This window comes from Oryx dammah, unplaced genomic scaffold (genome assembly GCF_014754425.2).
Source record: "Oryx dammah isolate SB20612 unplaced genomic scaffold, SCBI_Odam_1.1 HiC_scaffold_26, whole genome shotgun sequence".
In the NCBI taxonomy this organism is placed as follows: Eukaryota; Metazoa; Chordata; class Mammalia; order Artiodactyla; family Bovidae; genus Oryx; species Oryx dammah.
Window position 1 is genome coordinate 97,450,520 of NW_024070210.1, and position 18,277 is coordinate 97,468,796.

The following is an 18,277-nucleotide window of genomic DNA, read 5'->3' on the forward strand; positions in this document are numbered from 1 at the left end:
TAAAGAAGAAAGGCAAGATTCTGTGTTGCTTCCCAAGTTAATACATGACTTTTGTGTGTGTGTGTGTGATAGAATGTAGAGTTAAAACCCTTTTTAAAAAAATCTGAAACAAATGAGCCTCCCTTCTTGATGGAGACCAGGCCCACCAACAGGATCATGAAAATGTAAACCAGCCCACACCTAGCTTTGCAGAGACTAATTTACAGGGCACTGAGGTCTGCCAGGAATGTGGGAGACCTGGGTTCGATCCTTGGGTTGGGAAGATTCCCCTGGAAAAGGAAATGGCAACCCACTCCAGTATTCTTGCCTGGAAAAATCCCATGGACGGAGGAACCTGGCAGGCTACACAGTCCATGGGGGTCACAAAGAGTCGGACACGATTGAGCAATTTCACTTGAAGGGTCAGACACGCTCAGTGTCTCATCAGTGGTCACAGAAAGGACTCTGAGCTGCAAAGCTAATGCTCAGACTCCCCGTGAAAGTAGTTCCTCCCACACCATTCTATTCAGCTAAGATGACATAACTCTAATTCCCCCAGGCCATTCCCCTCCACCCCAGAGTGTAGATCCTACAGGCAGCCCAAGGGCTTGGATCACAGCGGGGGACCTCATCCCTGCAGAAATCTGCATTTCCCAGGAAGGGGCTGCGCTACCTGAACCTCTGCTCATCTAGACACTATCACACTGAGTGAAGTGAGTTAGTTAGAAAGACAAAATACTGCATATTAATCCATATGTGTGGAATTTAGAAAAAATGGTGCTGATGGGCCTATTGGCAAAGCAGAAATAGAGACACAAACAGAGAAAAACTGTGTGGACATCGAGGGGGAAAGGGAGAGGTGGGATGAATCGGGAGGTTGAGAATGGCATATATACACTATTATATATAAAACAGACCATTGATTAGAGCCTACTGTATAGCACAGGAAAATCTACTCAGTGCTCTGAGGTGACCTAAATGCGAAGGAAATCCAGAAAGGAGCAGATGTACAATATGTATAGGTAATTCGCTTTGCTGTACAGTAGAAACTAACACAACTAAAGCCACTATATTCCAACAAAAATTACAAATAAACAATTCTTTAAAAGAAGGCTAAAACTGGAGCAAGGAGTAAAGCAAGCTATGAGGCAGAGGCAGAGCGAAACACACCTGTGTATGTTTCGCTCTGCCTCTGTTGACCAGCCTGGGCTCTAACTCAACGGTCAGCAAACTTTCTTCTGTAAAGTAAATATTTTTGGCTTTGCAGCCAAATGGTCTGCTCATACTCAGCTCTGCTGGTAGCGCAAGCTGTAGTGCAGAAGCAGCTGTATATGGCATGCAAACAAATGTGTGCCAATACAACTTTCTTTATACAAACAGGTAGGCTGGATTTACCCACGAGGCCAAATTTGGCCCGTGGGCTCTGTTTTGCTAACCCCCTGCCCCTGTCTTCTCTGCCCAATCACCCTCTTAGCAGAACTTGTTTCACTTCCCTTGAAATATTATCCATTATCCAATCCCCTTCCCACTTTGAGAACCTCCAAGACTCTAGGTTCTGCTTCCCTGCTCGGTCTATGATATTTGCTTAATAATAGTAATGATGGAAGAGCAGTAGTAAAAGGGTTAACATTTACTGAATGTGTCATATTATACTAGGTTTTTCATAAACACTGTCTCACTGAATTATCCAGTCTAGTGAGATAGGTGTAATTCTCATCTCCATTTTATAAATAAAGAAATGAGTCTGCCAGGGGTCAGATTTCCTTCTCATGGTCACCCAGGGTGAGGCTGAGTTCTGACTCCAATCTGAGTTCTGATTCCAGTCTGTCCGGACCCAAAGCCAGGGGTGACCACCACCCGGGGGCTGCTTCTCAGAGGCCCACGTGGCTGTCCAGATAAACGGGGCCGACACAGCCCCTCCTTACCTCCACTGTCCTCTGGGGGGAAGGGTACGCCTTCTGTTGCCCCCAGCCTCTGCTGGACAGTGGCTGGCCCTACCAGACAGCTGGGTCATGTCTAGGCACTGGCTTGTCTACACTACACAAAGCTTTAACACTCAGCATAAACACAAGCACAAGCGTCTGATATGATGCATGCATTTTCCATGACTGGAAAATATTCTATCTATGTCTCCGTCTCCTCCTTCCAACAACAGTGATGCACCCAAGGGTACGGAGAGTGGCATGGATTCTCAACCCAGCCCACAGGTTCAGAGTCAGCTAGGGAATCCCGATGTGGCTGGAAATCTCAGAACACAGCATGTGTTCCCCGGGAATATTCCCCAGTGCAAACAAGGCTGGAGGAGCTGAGAGGGGTGCTTATGTAAACACACCCAGCAGGGACCTCAGAGACTGCTGGGTAGGCAGGGCTGCTCCTCAAAGGAAGGATTCAACGGGCAAATTTAAAGCAAAGTCAATGAGATGATTTGGAAATTCCCCTGTTCTTATCTTCTTGGTAGAGAGGACCAGTTTTGTAGCATTTTTGTCATTTTCCTCACTGTGTTTCAGAAAAAAGGGTGAAAGTCATCAATTTTTTTGATCCCATTATAACTATACAGGTCATCAGCATACCAACAGAGGAGAAAGGAAAAGAAAGCCAATTAACAGCAGTTCATCTTCAGCCTGGGAGTGCAGGTAGAACACGCAGTACAGGGGCAGCTGAGCTCGTCACCTCCGCCCCACCAGCCACCCGACCTGATCCTGTTCACCTCTGTTGAATCTGGTTCCCCTATGGCAATACGCCACAGTTCAGATCTCGAAGACGAGCCTTCATCCCACCCTCCACCACATCAGTCATCTCACTGTGATGATATGTGCCCATGTACAACAGTGCAGAGAAGGCCTCTTGTTTCTAGGCAAATGCTGCAGAGAAAATGCTCGCCACTGAATGTGCTCCGTGGTCTTTGCCCGAGATGTTCAGACACGGGCGTGAGGGACAAAGTCCTAAACACACATCCCTCTGTGGCCAGTTGTGTAAAACTGCAATAAGACACACTTGATGGATTCACGATTTCAGAATAGCTGCCACAGAAGCAATCTGTGTACACAGTCTCAGACTAAGCGAGGCAGTGAACGTGAAGCAAGGGAGCTGGGTCTGCATCGCCAATGTACGGAGCACCCAAGGGACACACTCTGTGGCGGGAGGCAGAACACGGCCCAAACATAGTAACTAAAAAGTAGGTACGTTGTCAAAAAGGATAAAAAACAATTGTGTAAAGCAGATAACGCTGAAAGAAAAAAAAAACAAGAATACAGAAGATTAAGTTTAAAAAAAAAATGATATTTAAAAAAACCTACAAGAGCTAATGAATTCCAAATCAAGGATATTTTGAAAAATAGTCTTCAGCCTTAATACGGTACTGTTGCCTCCCCCCATCACAAGCAAATTAGAGATTGCTCTTTATATCACTATTGCTTAACTTTTGAGTCTGCCCAGTGCATTTTCATTAAGTATCCTCTTTGACACAGACAAATGAGAACAAAGAGTGAAGATTCTTGACTAAGATACTAGTGGGAAAGAAGTAAAATTCTTTTCAAAATAATTTTCAACAATAACATCAAAATTTACATTACCCACAAGTTTAAGCTGTAAGCTGAAGCTTTAAATGAATCACACATTTAACTAAATAAACATATCTTAAGCTATTTTCACTTCAAAGGACAGATAGCAATTCATGCTCTTTGATATAAAGAACTTTTTCCAAATGTGAGGAGATTTACCAATATGAAAACTGACATAAGGCAAGTTCCTAGAAGCCAAGACTTTCATCTTAAAATTTCATAGTTAAATCCAAATAAATGAAATTAAGTGTTCAGTCAACAACTTTGCTTGAGTATATGGCTAGAAGCCCTAGATATACCTTTGAAAACACATGAGGTAACTATTATAAATCTCACATTTCTATCATTTTATATGCATCCAATTTCAATAAATATTCAGCCCAATTATTGTTTTTCAATATTTTAAGTAATCTGTGACCTTAAAAATAAATCCAGTACTAGGATATAATTTCCCTTGACCACTCATCAAAACTTTAAGCAGTTTAAGGATTAGCACTGTGTATTTTTAACTCTCTTGACAGCAGACACTGTCCTCAGAAAAGCACTACTCAAGACCATGACAACCACACTACGCTGCTTAATGCCTCCTCCCCAAACTCAGTATGTTAGAGTCAAAACCAATATATAAATATTACATACAATTTCCTTGGAAGACCAAAATTTTCCGATAGAAGACCACCTCAGTGGATAAGACCAGTAAGGGCTGCACACCCACATTTCAACAGTCAGATTATTTTGTAAAAACCTCATCTTAATACCTTCTGGATAACCACTGTGGATAAATACATAACTAGGTAACAATGCTCAAACAGTCAAGCAAGCACGTAGCAAGTTACAGATGTAAAACACGGGCTGTTACAATTCCTCGGCACAGTTCAGTTTAAGGTATATAATGTCTAAATGCCCATGCGTTTCATACACTCAAAAAGCAAAGAAGAAAAGTCACCCAACACTATACTACACACATTACTAACTCATTGTTCACAAAGAGAGACAGGCATAATACAGACGCAAATAACGGTCATTGGAAATGTAACAGAAGAAGAGATATAAGCCATCTGATAAAAGTAAACCCAATCACTGAACAAGTATTTTGAGATATTACTTGTCATATTGACACACAAAATTCTTCTCAATTCTTTCCAACCAATGTACTCCAAGCACGATGGTTGAGGGTGGTGGCATGCTAAACAAAATTTAACAGAGATAAACCTAACCCAGAAAAAAGATTTAAATATATCATAAACCTTCAAATGAATATAGACAGAAATGCCGTCAATTACAATCCTTTCTACATATGCCTTTGGTTGTTTATTACCTCTTATCCTTTCAGCAGGGATTTCCTATCAGAATTTTCCATTACAAATTATTCCCTTTGCTTACTTTTCAGGGTGCTGTACTTAACTCTTTAAGTCACCAGGGTCCTAATTAGATGGAGATGCCATCAAGCTGTGACCTGGTTTCCTGAAGGAGTTAACGTAGCTCACAAAGAACCTTGCTTCCAGTGAGAAGCCAAACCTACGGTAGGTTTACCGGCAAAACAGCTATTTTTGTAAAAATGGTGAACCTAACATCATAGTACTCTAACACTAGTTTACAGATCTGAAACCTGACAACCAAAATGTACACTTACTTCCTCAGATGGCCAACCTGCCCACAGGGAGAATCTGAACTAACTCAGTTTAAAAAAATATTGGCTGTCCTTAATGGAGAGCAAAGCTTTTGTTTAAAAAAGAACACACACACAGCTATTTGAGTTTAAGTGTTAATAAACTACTGAACACTGTTTTGAATGCACAGCTTTTTTATCCTGTTCCCTCCTGTAAGACTTGAAAAAGAAGAAAAAATATCACCAGTGTTTCCCAAAGCCCATGGAGGCTGTGCTCCAATTCCTCCCCTTCCACCCCGACACCCCAAAGCAGCTAACGGCGACCAGCAGCGACACCTAAACAGCCTTCAGCACACAGCAGGCAGCGTTCTAAGTGACACATATATATGTGTACAGTTACACACACAAGCACACTCAACTCTCAGAACAACGCGATGAGAGAAGTACTCTACAGTCCCCATTTCACAGACAAGGACAGCGAAGTGCAGAGAGGCCACGGAGCATGCCCAAGGTCACTGCTGATCAGCGGCAGAGCTGGGTGCGAGCCCAGGCGGACTGGCTGTAGAGTCAGTGCACAAAGCCACAGGACGATGCTGCAAAACACAGCAAACAGCTCAAAGGAGCATCTGATGCTTTGCTCAGCAGGGAAGTTTGCAGAGAACAATTTCAGAAATTATGGTTTTCACAGCTTCCTAGAATAACAAAGATTGGGAACATCTGTGGACAAAGTTATCTTCCAAGTACTGCTTTTGCATCGTTTCTATACAAACTCTTACTATCAAGCACAAATACCCTTTGACAAACCTGGTTAGCCAAGATTTAGAAACCAAAATCAAGGAGAAATAAGAAGCTACAAGAGACTCCAGGGAGGCCCATTTCTAGATTCACAAAGTAGGACAGTACTCAAAATATGAACCAGTAAAGTGAACACAGACACTCCAGAAAACAATTATATCAGTTATTTCACAAAGTGGTTTGTAAGTGCTTTCAGAATCAACGACCTGATATAAACTTTTGGGAGGATAATTTGACAAATTCTCAATTGTCTTAAATAATATCCTTTAAGTAATCATTGCCTTGGAAATTTATCCTTAGGAAATCATTAGACATCCTTATATAAATTCATCTGCAAAGTATTTATTATATTAATATTTTAAATAAGTTCTTTAAAATTTTTCTTTCTAATTTTTCTTAAGTGTCCAAAATTAAGGGAAAGGATTAAACTGAATATACCATATGATGCAGAAAAACTGGAATGGTCAATGGCATATGAATAGAAAATTACATGAAAAGAACATTAAATTTCTTTATACTGATATATAGCAAATATCAGGTCCATGCACTTCATATAAACACATTCTATCATAATAACACTTGTCTCTGGGCAGTGAGATTAAACTAGCATTCTTTTCACATTATCCATGTTTTATAGATTTTCTAACATAAATATTTATTAATTTTATCATCTGGAGAGAAAATAAAAATTTTTAAGAGAAAAGGCATTTGGTCATAAAGCCTAATATATTTTCATTCTTAAAATGACAAGCCCATGAATCTTGTTTCCTTCTTGGATATCATGAATAGACCAGCTGATCATGAGCACAGAATACATGGATTTCAGCACAGAATCTGACAGTCCTCATGACATTCTTGTTGAGAAACGTAGGCTGCCCTATAGTCAGGGCCCACAGAGTTGTTATGACATGAAAGGCTGAACTAAATACCATGGATGAGCAGATGGTGAACTGCAGAGAAGGTCCTACTTCTCAGCTCTGACTGTGGCTCACTCATGCCTTGCGCATGCGTTTCTCAGGTTCAGAGTCTCGGCTAGTGAGAAGCTAGAAGGAACAGAGGTGAGTGTGGGCAAATGGCGTAACAGCCACTAATATTGACCATGTTTCTGGAACAGAATTTAGCACTGATTTGAGTTTTGCCAATACCATAACCAGTCCATACACAGCATTTTCCATACCTAAATAAAGTGTGTGTCAAATAAACATCACAATTACAATTCGAAGAATTCTGACAGGCTGAAACACTCATCTGAAACCAAGATGCTATTTAACAGAGTCAATGAATGTAAAGCCATACATTCAATTCTGTAACAATTTTACAAGTGTACTTGGCAACAGTTTGTGTGAAGCAAAGACCATTTTAGAGGAAATAACAGTCAGTACAATGAAGCATTTTTGACAAAGAGAGGTAACAAGTTCACTGGCAGATGTCACCTGAAAGTACTGAGTACCTTTCTGACCTTCTTATTCAAAGAGGGAATTCAACAAAACAGTCGAAGTCCAGAAGGATAGGATCAGGGACATCCTAAGGGTGATCAGGAATATTCAAAGGAACGGCTACTGTTTAAATAGGCGTTTAAAAGGACCTAACCAACGCTGAAATGCTTGTTCTGTAAATCTTTGCAGGGCATTGACTTGTCCTGTTATACTGGAAGCTGCAGTCTGGTGTCTGTTTCTACTGTTCTGCTGAAATTGTTCATCAAGGTCAGCGATGACTTCAACTCGACGACTCCAAAAGGCTCCTCTTTACCCGACATTAACAGACTTCACAGCATTCAGTACACAGCACCGTGCCCACCTTCCAACATTCCCATCTCCACCTCGAGGACAAGTCATTCTTATTCCTTTTCTTTAGTTTCTCCTTCACACGACCTCTAGATGTCAGAGGTTGATCCACTCTCCACCTTCTTCTCTCATCTATTTTCTCTCGGTGATTTTATCTATTCCCATGGGTTTAAATAGCCTCTATGCTGATTACTTGCTAACTTAAATTTCTAGTCCATACTTTTCCTCTGAATTCAAGATTCTCTTGTATAATCAGAAGCACTTCCATCAGAAGCAACCCTGACTCCACATCCTACCCTTCAGTGTGAGTCCTCTGCCTTCAGCATCACACACTCAGATGCTCCAACCAGAACCCTGGGTTCATCTTTGCATCATCCCTTGCCCTCACCTGTCATAGCCAATCACTAAGAAGCACATTCTTCCTCCAACTTGGGTCTCAAACCAGCCACTTCCCCTCATTTCCACTGCTGTTAACCAAGCCAAGTGAGCATCATCTCTACAATGTTGAGTTGCCAAGAGTCTAATGGTCTCCAGACCAATCTCCTCAGAGCTTCCCTGCCGCACCCACCAAACAAAACGTCTGCTTAAACAGTAAGCTGGATTGTGACTCGTCTTTGCTTCAATGATGGTCTCATGCACTTTGAAGAAGGTATCACAAAGTCTTAGTATGGGCTCAGGACCCTTCAGTATAACAACTCACACCACCCAGTACACTGTCCCCTTGCTTGGACTACACTGATTTGCTCTCAGTTGTGTAAGTGCAAGAAATCCCTTTGGAAAGGTTTTTCCTCCAGGCTCTGCCAGTAACTGATAACTTCCTCTCCTTTATATCTTGGTTTAAAAGTCATTTCCTTGGAGAATACTCCCATAATCACCCTGTCTGATGACAGCCGTCTGCCCCTAATGATTTTCTACCACAGTCCCTTTTACGGGGACTTTATGACACAACTTATCACAACTTCTAAGGATGCTCTTCCTTAAGTTTTGTCTCTCTCCTTAGCCCGCCTTCATGGAATGTTAGTTCCAGGAGAGAAGGAACCTGATTGTCTTATTCCTCATTGTATTAGCAGAGCTCAACAACTATTAAATGTTGAATATGGGAAGACTTCTCCCCAACATAAGGAAAACCTTCCTAAAGGTAAGAGCTGTCTGGCAATGGGCCAGCCTGTACAGACAAACTGACCACCATGGTGAGGGGCTTTGGGCAGAAATGGGGTGGCAACTTCTATCTGAGATGGCATGCCGGCTGGGATCCTGGGCCAGATAACATTTCAGGTCTTTCCAGTTCTAAAAAGAGAATTCTAAGGGAGTTTAGGGTTAAAAACATACTCCCCAAGTAGCAAACATCATATTATTTTCCAATGAGCAGAAATTCTCTATAAAATAGCCTCATGAAACCACTTTATACCCTGACCAAAAGTAACTCCCTGAGGTTAAATCAGCGCCGGCTTCCTCCGTCCACCCTGCCAGACGTGGTTTGGGATGATGACAGCCCACAGTGGCCCTCTTACCGAGCTGAGCAAAAACATGGCCCAGAAACGACTTGGCAGAGCAAGCGAATCGGCTTGCGGTAAACCTAAAGTTCCAGTCTTCACTCATTTGTGATGCTGCTCTGTGAACACAGCAGGATTGCTTTACTTAGTGTCGCACCCATTAATAATGCAGAGATCTTTACACTGGCAGGTGGAGGAAATTAGTCCTGAGTGATTTCGTTTCTACAGGGTATATGTGAAGTCAAAGGGACTCGAGAGTCTCATTACAACTGAGGCAGAAGCTGATGGCAGTATAGACAGAGGTCACGGAGCTGCCCACCACACCACAAAGCAATATAAGTAAGGTACCCACCTCACGGCCTTTCAGTCTTACAAAGAGTTAATGTTTCTCTACCTTGTAGATATGGGAGAGATCTAAGGACAACTTTCATCTCCGAAGTTTAAGTTAAAAAAACCCAAAATTTGGCAAATATTTGCTTCTGATGGTAACTTTACAAGGATTGGCCAGTTTGTCAGCAGATTCAATAATGTACCATTAGACACTGCAAAATGTTGCAAATAACCCTATGAGACCATGAGCTTTGTCCTTAAGGAATTTTTCACAAAAAATATTTTTCAAGAAAATAGTAAACTTTGCAAAGCCAAAGTTATTTAAAATTCCTTTTTACAACATTTGATGTAAACAATGTGTGGGGAAGCAGAGAATGAAAACTCTGAAGATCTTTCTAAAGGATTGGTGGGCAGTACATTTCCATTAACAACACAAACTCCCTTCTATTCAACAATCTGTCTGCTGGATATTTATTATATGCGCATTCCCTAATTAGCAGATTAAAATAAGCACGTATGTTTTACTATGGCTTATAATAGCAAAAGCCTAGGAAACGCCAAGAGCCTGTCAGTAAGGCACAGTGCATCCATACAATGGGGTAATAAACAGCGGAAAAAGGATGAGACAGGCCTCCATGTGCTGATGAAGAAAACCAAAATATACCAGCAATGAAAGCAGAGCATGTATGTCTCTGTTGGTGTTGAGTTGCTAAGTGGTGTCCAACTCTTTGGCAACCCCATGGACTTGTAGCCTGCCAGGCTCCTCTGTCCAGGCAAGAATACTGGAGTGGATTGCCATTTCCTTCTCCAGGGGATCCTTCTGACCCAGGGATCAAACCCGAGTCTCCTGTATTGGCAGGTAGGTTCTTTACACTCCAGTGTTCTTGCCTGGAGAATCCCAGGGACAGAGGAGCCTGTTGGGCTTCCATCTACAGGGTCGCACAGAGTCAGACACGACTGACGCGACTTAGCAGCAGCAGCACCAAGGGAAGCCCTGTGCGTGTCTCTCAACACAATTAAATATTCATTTTTTTTAATTCTAGAGAAATGCATGAGAAATTTAAAAGTAGTTGTTTATGAAAAACAGGACTGAGAATGTGACTATCATATTTATTTTAAGCTCTTCTGTACCAGTTATTTTTACCAGGTATATTTGTTTACTATTATTTTATTCATAAGAATAGCAACTATATGCAGTATTTTCTGTATGGTCTGGAAGCATCTAGTTGCTCTCTGCAGGAATACGAAAGCAAGCATCCTTCCCCCGCCCCCTCCACAGGGGAGCCACAGTCTACTCAGTGGGGACTTAACCATCCCTCCCCAACCAGTCCAGGAGCCTTCAGAGGTTGTTAGAGTTCTGTTCTCAGTCACTCCTTTCTCCTTTGTGTGGCCTACATGCACGAGTATAAAGAAATTTTAATTTTTGCTCTTCCAGTTTTAGATCTATAGCATCCATCTCTGAAAAGCTAACTTGAAGAAGAATGCATAGTTACTCTATTGCAAAAGTTACCAAAGAAAAATCAATGTTTCCTCTAGTCCTCTTTATTATATAACTATATTACCAAAACAAAATCAAGGAAACAAAACTGTTTTCAACTTTAAAGTATAGTACACTCCATTCTGCCACATCTCATAAGAACCAGAAAGATCATCCAAAGTGCTTTCTTCCCAATCTTGCATTTGCCTGTCTCAAAAATACTAAATAGTTCTTTCAACTAAAATTCCTTTCACAAGAGAAACTCAACCACACTAAAGTTGAAAAGATAAAGTGAAATCTACATTCAACTTATTCGATATTAAAGATCTTAAAGAGTATTTGAGCAATGTTTTGTTCTTATTCCATCAAAGAAATAATTCCAAACCCACGGAAGAAGGGCAAGAAAAAAAAAAGTCACAGGAAATCACGCCTCTGTTTTCCCTATTATTTGATCTTGTACTTGAGATGAGGAAGCTACTTATTTAGTATCAAGTGACCTTTCCAAAGTGTATAAAACAATCCCCATAGTACTTTTTGTCAGAAGATTGCAACAAAAGGCATTTGCTAAAATTTATTTTACATATCAATTCATAATTTTTAAATTTTGCTGCTGAATATAGGAGAGCCAAATATCTATTTGAGAAAATCTAACATCTACTTGGATGAAAATGTGCCCCACTAAACCTGATTTTATATAAGCATTCTGACCCACCCACTCCCAAAGAATGACTTCATTTTTGTTTGCGGGCTTGGGTGTAAAAGTAATTAGTGAAATGAGCAAGCTATAGCCTGGTGCATTGAGCTGTCTGTGGTACTGAAAAATGACAACAAAGCTGAAATGTACTGAGCTAAGTCCTTACAAAGCCTCCCTATCACACTATTTTAATTCAACCACTTCCATCCATGACTCACCTGAACCATCTAATTTTGACAGACTGTGGATAAACATTTTATAAAAGGTCACACTGACTTGCTTCCAAGGTTCTTCATGGAAATGTCAGGGCCTACCCAAGCTTTGCAAAAGAAGTTCTAGTGGACAGCCAGAGAACATTGGCTATAACACTGATTTTTTCTGAATGCAGTGAGAAATCCTACCATGTACCAAAACCCATACTAGCTAGCTCTCACTACCCAATCAACATACTGCTGTGCTAACAAAAAGACAAAGCATCATGTAAGACTGAATGCTATGTCCAAGAACAAGCTTTGAATGGTGGCATGACCCCTACAGTGAGTTCTTTAACTCAAAGCTATTCAATATACTTGGAATTCTTAATAATAAACTGAGAAGTACCTATTTGCTTAAAACTTATGAAAGAAGTACATCTATACCAATGACATCAGTAAGTTAAAAAGGGCACACTTCATCACTTTCCACACATGGATACATCAGCCTGTGCACCTGACTTCACTGTGTTTCACAGTGAAGTATTTCAGAAGCAATCACTGACTCTACTCTCTGGTTGAAATAGAACACGCTTTCGTGGTTCTTGATTTTTAGCTCAGGGTCTCCATATTTATTTGGTCCTTTTCCGTTTTATATTTTAAAAAAAAATACAGCTCAGATAAAATTTGTAACTTTAGCTGGAGGAAAAAAAAATCTCTCAAGATTAAACAGTAATAGCTACATCCAAAACAACTAAATGATATCACCCGAGCATCTAATTGGAAATTATCTCAAGTGTGGTTGGTTTGGTAGAAATCATGCATCACCAATTTTAAAAAATCTAACGTTTTGTGATGTTTATGCTGCCGCAACAGTAAAGAGGGTCACTGTGCTTATAATTCTTAGGTGCAGCATTCATGCCTTCATTTTTAACACCTGTGCTATATACATACTCTAATCAATATATCTATGCATTTGTATAACAGAAATTATCCTCAAAATTAGCCAGGAGTAGAATTCTTTCAAGTGTAAAATGATCTTTAAAAATATGGGGTTTTTTTATTTGTATTACTTTAAGTTTCAACAGTGTTATCAAATATGATCAAAAATTTTTTATTACACCTAATTAACATCCGGCCAGTGTTTGGAGCTCTCAAACTCTTGCAAGTTATTTCAAAATAATTTCCCAATAATTCTTAAAAAATGAGTGCTTCCAGGAAGACAGTTTGTTCTTGATATTAATACCATCAGATGTTCTACACCATGAGTATTTGTTCAGCTGTGTGTTTTTCAGAAGGAACAGGAATAATATGAAAGCTGATGTCTAACTAAAAAAACCCCAAAAATAAAAAAACAGCTAGGTCTCTTTCCAGCGTAGATTAAGTAAAATGGCACTAGTCTTAAAAAAAAAAAAAATTAAGTTACCTGACTTTCATAAATACCTATGAAGATTTTAGAAAAATCTTTTAAGTTTAACCCAATTCAAATATCAAAGTTTTGGATTTAGAGAGGAACCACAGACAGACATGTCATGTTTCAGGGCTACTGATAAGCAGTAGCAGAGAGCAGCAGAAAGCATGATGGGTGGGTGCTAGGAGGACAGGACAGTCAGGCTCTGCACTGGCTAGCTGTGGGATCTGGCAAGCAGGTCACCTCTTTTGATTACAGGTTGCTCATCTGGTAAACCAAGTCAAACGGCCATTAGACCCAGTTTGTTCCCCAGCCTTAAGCATTTTCCTTCGAGTCAAAATGAAAAGATACTCTTACATTTAAGTTACATTTTAGTATTACTTTAAAATATTCAAAGAATCTCAAAAGCCCATGATCACTAGTGTTGAATTAAAGATGGACCTGTGTAAATTATTCAAATTTTAGAGTTCAAATGTGCTTGCCTTCTTTTGCCAGTGCAGTCTTATTACTTACCTCTAGATATTCTTACTCCTTCTAATTCTCCTTCTTTATTCTCAATCCTTCAATTTCATACTTTTCAAGTCTTTGCAAATTTGAAAGCATGCTTATGTAATTTTTCCATCCTCATGTGGGATCAAGTGTATCTTTATTTTGCCTGGGTAGTAGTTAAAATTGGTTTCTTCTACTGTTTATGTGAATCACTAACTTAAAATTAATTTAACTTATAGTTAACTAAATATAATTTAAATTTAATGGCAACTCCTAAAGGAAAGCACCCTAAATTCAAGAGTTTAATAGTCTGGCCAAATAAATAACAGCTAATCAAAAAAACCAGAAAGTACATATTAGTGTAAGTCGTAAACTGGAAAATCCCAATCTTGCCAGATCCCACAGCTAGACAGTGCAGAGCCTGACTGCCCTCTCCTTCTAGCACCCACTCATCATGCTTTCTGCTGCTCTCTGCTACTGCTTATCAGTAGCCCTAAATTTTTGAAAACTCTAGTTATTTTACTCACTCACTTTAATATGCTATTGACTGAAAGCTACAGCAAAGTAAAAATCCAAAAGGTGACCCATGAATTTTAGATCAAATATTCTGAAATTGCCAGGTATTGGTCATATCTAACAACAGAGTTCCTGGCTGCATTTAGACAAACAGTTTCCTAAGAAGTCCACTCACAAGGGCAGTGGCCTTTGCTCTTAAGTGACATTTTAAATAATAAACGTACCTAAAAATCTACCAAACTACCAGATATACAGAATTAGTATTCTAAATTCTCAACAGATTCTTTCTTCTTTCTCTAATGTTAGTGTAAGATATAGAAAAGGTTAGACTTCTCCTCTTGCCTTATTAATACACATTAGCAAGGAGTATCCCAGGACTCTCTTCTTTTTTAAGCTACAGTTAGTACGGAAGGTGATACAGATAGGCACAATCTTCCCTAATGGCCCATCCATCTTGTTAAATGTGTATTAAAGGAGAATACTCATCTACCCTACAGATTAAGGCTAGTGCTTAACCAGCCTTAAGGAAAGCAAATGCAATGACAGTCATGGAGAAGTGGACCTACCTAAAGAAGAGAGGTGGGGAATCGGAGGTTTAACAAATACATCCTGGAAACTACTGCATATTTACATGCTGCACTGTTTGTTTTGCTTTCTACTTCTTGAAAGAACAGGTCAGGTGCTAAAGGTAAGAACACAGCATGTGTCTTCTGTAACCTCAGGTAAGGACAGGAGAGCTTGGAAAAGCATCTGCTGCCTTGCACTTCCCCAGGTTGGGGTCATTCATAAACAGCAGAGCATAAGTTACCTGTATTTCCCTGGCGTGGTACACGATGATCAGACCGAGCAGGATGATCGTGGAGAGACTGATAAGGCATTTCAGAGCTAAGGAATACAGCGACGCCTGCAACAAAGACAGAAGCACTTTTTTTAAAAGAAGCACTTTTAAGCCCCGGGGGTGGGGGTGGGGGTCGGCCAATCCCCAGCAGTCGGATCTGAGCTCCCAGGGGGAGGATGGAGGTAGGGACACCTGTTTTGGCTCTGTGATCTGTCAGGAAAGTGAGGAGATCAGGGAAGGCCAAGCAGCAGCGGGGGCCACAACTACACGGACCCAAGTGCAGCTTTTGGCTCTCGAAATGAAATCCATGAGGAAGTTATCTTTGAGTTTAAGCCTTTGGGCTTGAAAGAGACCTCCTAAATCGTGAGCCTCAGGAGAGAAATAAAGCATGCTTTCCCCCCACCGAGCCCTGAAATCACTTCTTTAAAATACCCAACTGGCAGGGCATTCGTTCCCTCCAGAACTCTGGCTGCGCGCGGAAAAGCTCCCTCTCCAGACTAGGGTTAAGGGTGCGAGTCGGAGTGGCACTCGCCCTCGCGGCGGACATCTCCGATCGTCAGGGACTCGCAGGCAGAGAGTCCCGCCAGCGACCACCCCAACCACCAGGCGTCCGGCTCTACGGCCCGGGAACGGTGGGCAAAGGGCTCGAGCACCTACCTTGTCGTAGGCGCCCCACGACAGCTCGGTCTCGATGACCATAACCACGATGCCGAACATGCCAAAGATGAGCGCATAGTCGCTGAGCCGCTTGCGCTTCTCGAACAGGGCGCGCCGGTGGCCCAGCTTGTAGCCGATGTTCTGGTTCTTCTTTTTGCTGGACTTGGTGCCACTACTGCTGCCATGCCCGCTGCCGCCGCCGCCGCCGCCGCCGCCTCCAGTGCTGCCGCCGCCGCCGCCGGCTCCGTAGAGCGCCAGGTTATTGGAGTTGTTGTGCTCCGGCTTGGATACCACGATCTCCGGGGCTGAGGACGAAGCGGCGGCGGCGGCGGCCGCGGCAGCAGACGGGGAGGACGCGCCGCCACCTCCTCCGACAGACACCGGGGGCTGTAGGGGCTGCGCCTCGGAGTCCATCTCGTGCAGGTTCCGGCGGGACGCGCTCAAGTTGCTGAGCGGCCGCATGACGCCCCCGTTGTACCTACAGCTGCTCATGGCTATTTCGGTGAAGGGGTTGCTCTCGCGGCGCGCCTGGGACTGGTGGTGCTGGTGGGGCGCCGGGTGCGGGTGGTGGTGGTAGTGCGAGAGCGGGGGCCCAGAGCCCAGGCTGCCGAGGCTGCCCGTGGGGCTGGCGGCGGGCTGCAGGCTGTGGCACTGGTGGTACTGGGAGGCGGACGCTGGCGGTTGCGCGTACTGCTGCCGGAGCGCACTGGCATGGCTGGACGGCGTCAGCTCGCTCACATTGAGCTGGCTGCCCCGGCGCGACGAGCAGCAGCAGCAGCACGACGAGCCCGACAGCGGCGAGGAAGTGCGGGTCCGGAAGGCGCCGCCGCCGGGCGAGGAGGTACGGAGCAGCAGGGACAGGTTATCCCCCGCCCCCGCCCCCGCCCCCGGGGCACCGGAGGAGGCGCAGCTGTTGCACCGGAGGCATGGGCTGCTGCCGCCGCTGCCCGGCTGCTGGTGCGCGAGGTGCGGGTGGTGGTGAGGGTGCGGGAGGGGCGCGAAGGGCGCGCACGGCTTGTCCTGGCTCTGCTGCTGCTGCTGGCAATGCAGGTGCGAGGAACGCGACGGCGGCGGCGGCTGCTCCGAGAAGAAGCCGCGCTGGAACTGCAATGGGGTTTCCATGTCAGGGCTGTTAAAGCTGCAGGGAGACCAGGCGGTGGTGCACCCTGCGCAATGCGTTATGGTCGGGAGCGGAGACTCCTGCTGCTGGTGCGAGGAAGGGCCCATGCCGGCTCCGGTAGAATCCAGGCGGCGAGTCCGATTGGTCGGGCGCACCAAAACAATGGGCATGACATCACCTGCGGGGACCGAGACTGAGTTTGCGGCGCGAGGTTTAGGGGAGCATGTGTGTGAGAGAGAGAGATGGGGAGGGGGCAGTCTGCAGGATGAAAACCCTAGGGTGCTCAGGCTAGGACAGGGGCAGGGCGAGGGTTCCACTTGCTGATGATAGGGGACCACCCTTGAGCCCCAAGAAGGCTGGGGAGTGCAACGGGTTTGCAGTGAGAGGGGGAAAAGGTAGGGACGTCTCTCCTTCCCGCGCCACTGCTCCCCTAACTGTTGCCAGACGTGCAGTCTCGATCACTTGCCCGGGCACTGCAGCACGTTGGGCCACCCCAGCCAGGGCATCAGGCGAGGGAACGGTGCGGAACCCAGGGCCACTCCTTCACCGGCATGCACGCCTCTTAAGAGCTGCGGAACAACAGCCCCCTCGCCCCACGCTTACGTCTCCCTGATTGTCCTGCTGAGAGTGGGCTGCCAGCTACCCGCCAAATAACTATGGGGACACCCACTTTGGAGAGAAAAGGTTTGATGGCTAGCTGAGCCAGTGCAGCAGGGCTTGGTGAGAACCCCGGCGCCTGAGCCCCAGGTTGGCCGCGGCGAGATCCAAGCAGCCCTTGAGCCCTAATCTTCCCCGGCCGCTGGGCTTCGGCGCCTGGTAGTCGGAATAGGCTGCGCGGTGCTCTCGCCCTAGTGCGCTGCGGCGCAGCAAGGGTTAACCGCCTTGGCGCCTGGGCCGGGGAGGATGGGGGCGGGGCCGGAGGAGGGGATCCCCTCAGTCCTCGCGAGGAGCTGGATTGGGCTTCCCGGGTCCCCCTGGCGGGGGTGGAGGGCTTTCCCAGCTACCGCCGCTCACATTTGCGCCTTCTGCGGAACATGAGGGGCTGGCGCCCCCGGCCGCCGGGTCCTGGGTTACGCGCTCAGGCTCTCTGGCCACCCCAGTGGGTAGGTCCGTGGGCTTTTCCTGCCTTGGAGAGGACGCTTGCTTGAGGGTCTTGGGGGATGCTCAGCCACCGCCAGCCACCTCCAGCTCGTCTTCTGTTCCTCTTCCTCCTCCTCACCTGCAGCACAGACACAAAGCAAAGCCGGATCACTGATGCGCAAACACCGAGCATCTTCTGTGCCTGACTGCAGCTGCGGATGGAGAGGGGCCTGGCGCGGGCTGATTCACACCGT

The 18,277-nt window shown here is 44.3% G+C and overlaps 1 protein-coding gene across 1 annotated transcript in view; it reads right to left on the bottom strand.

Annotated features, from left to right (window-relative positions):
* Positions 1-17,979, bottom strand: part of LOC120852643 (small conductance calcium-activated potassium channel protein 2-like) — a 169,903-nt gene extending 151,924 nt beyond the window's left edge. Inside the window, exons 1-3 of the mRNA XM_040225980.1 lie at positions 17,958-17,979; positions 15,824-17,121; positions 15,137-15,232 (exon numbers count right to left, since the gene is read on the bottom strand). Of these exons, the coding sequence (XP_040081914.1) occupies positions 15,137-15,232; positions 15,824-17,121; positions 17,958-17,979 (1,416 nt within the window). The remainder of the gene's footprint in view (positions 1-15,136; positions 15,233-15,823; positions 17,122-17,957) is intronic.
* Positions 17,980-18,277: the final 298 nt, after the last annotated feature.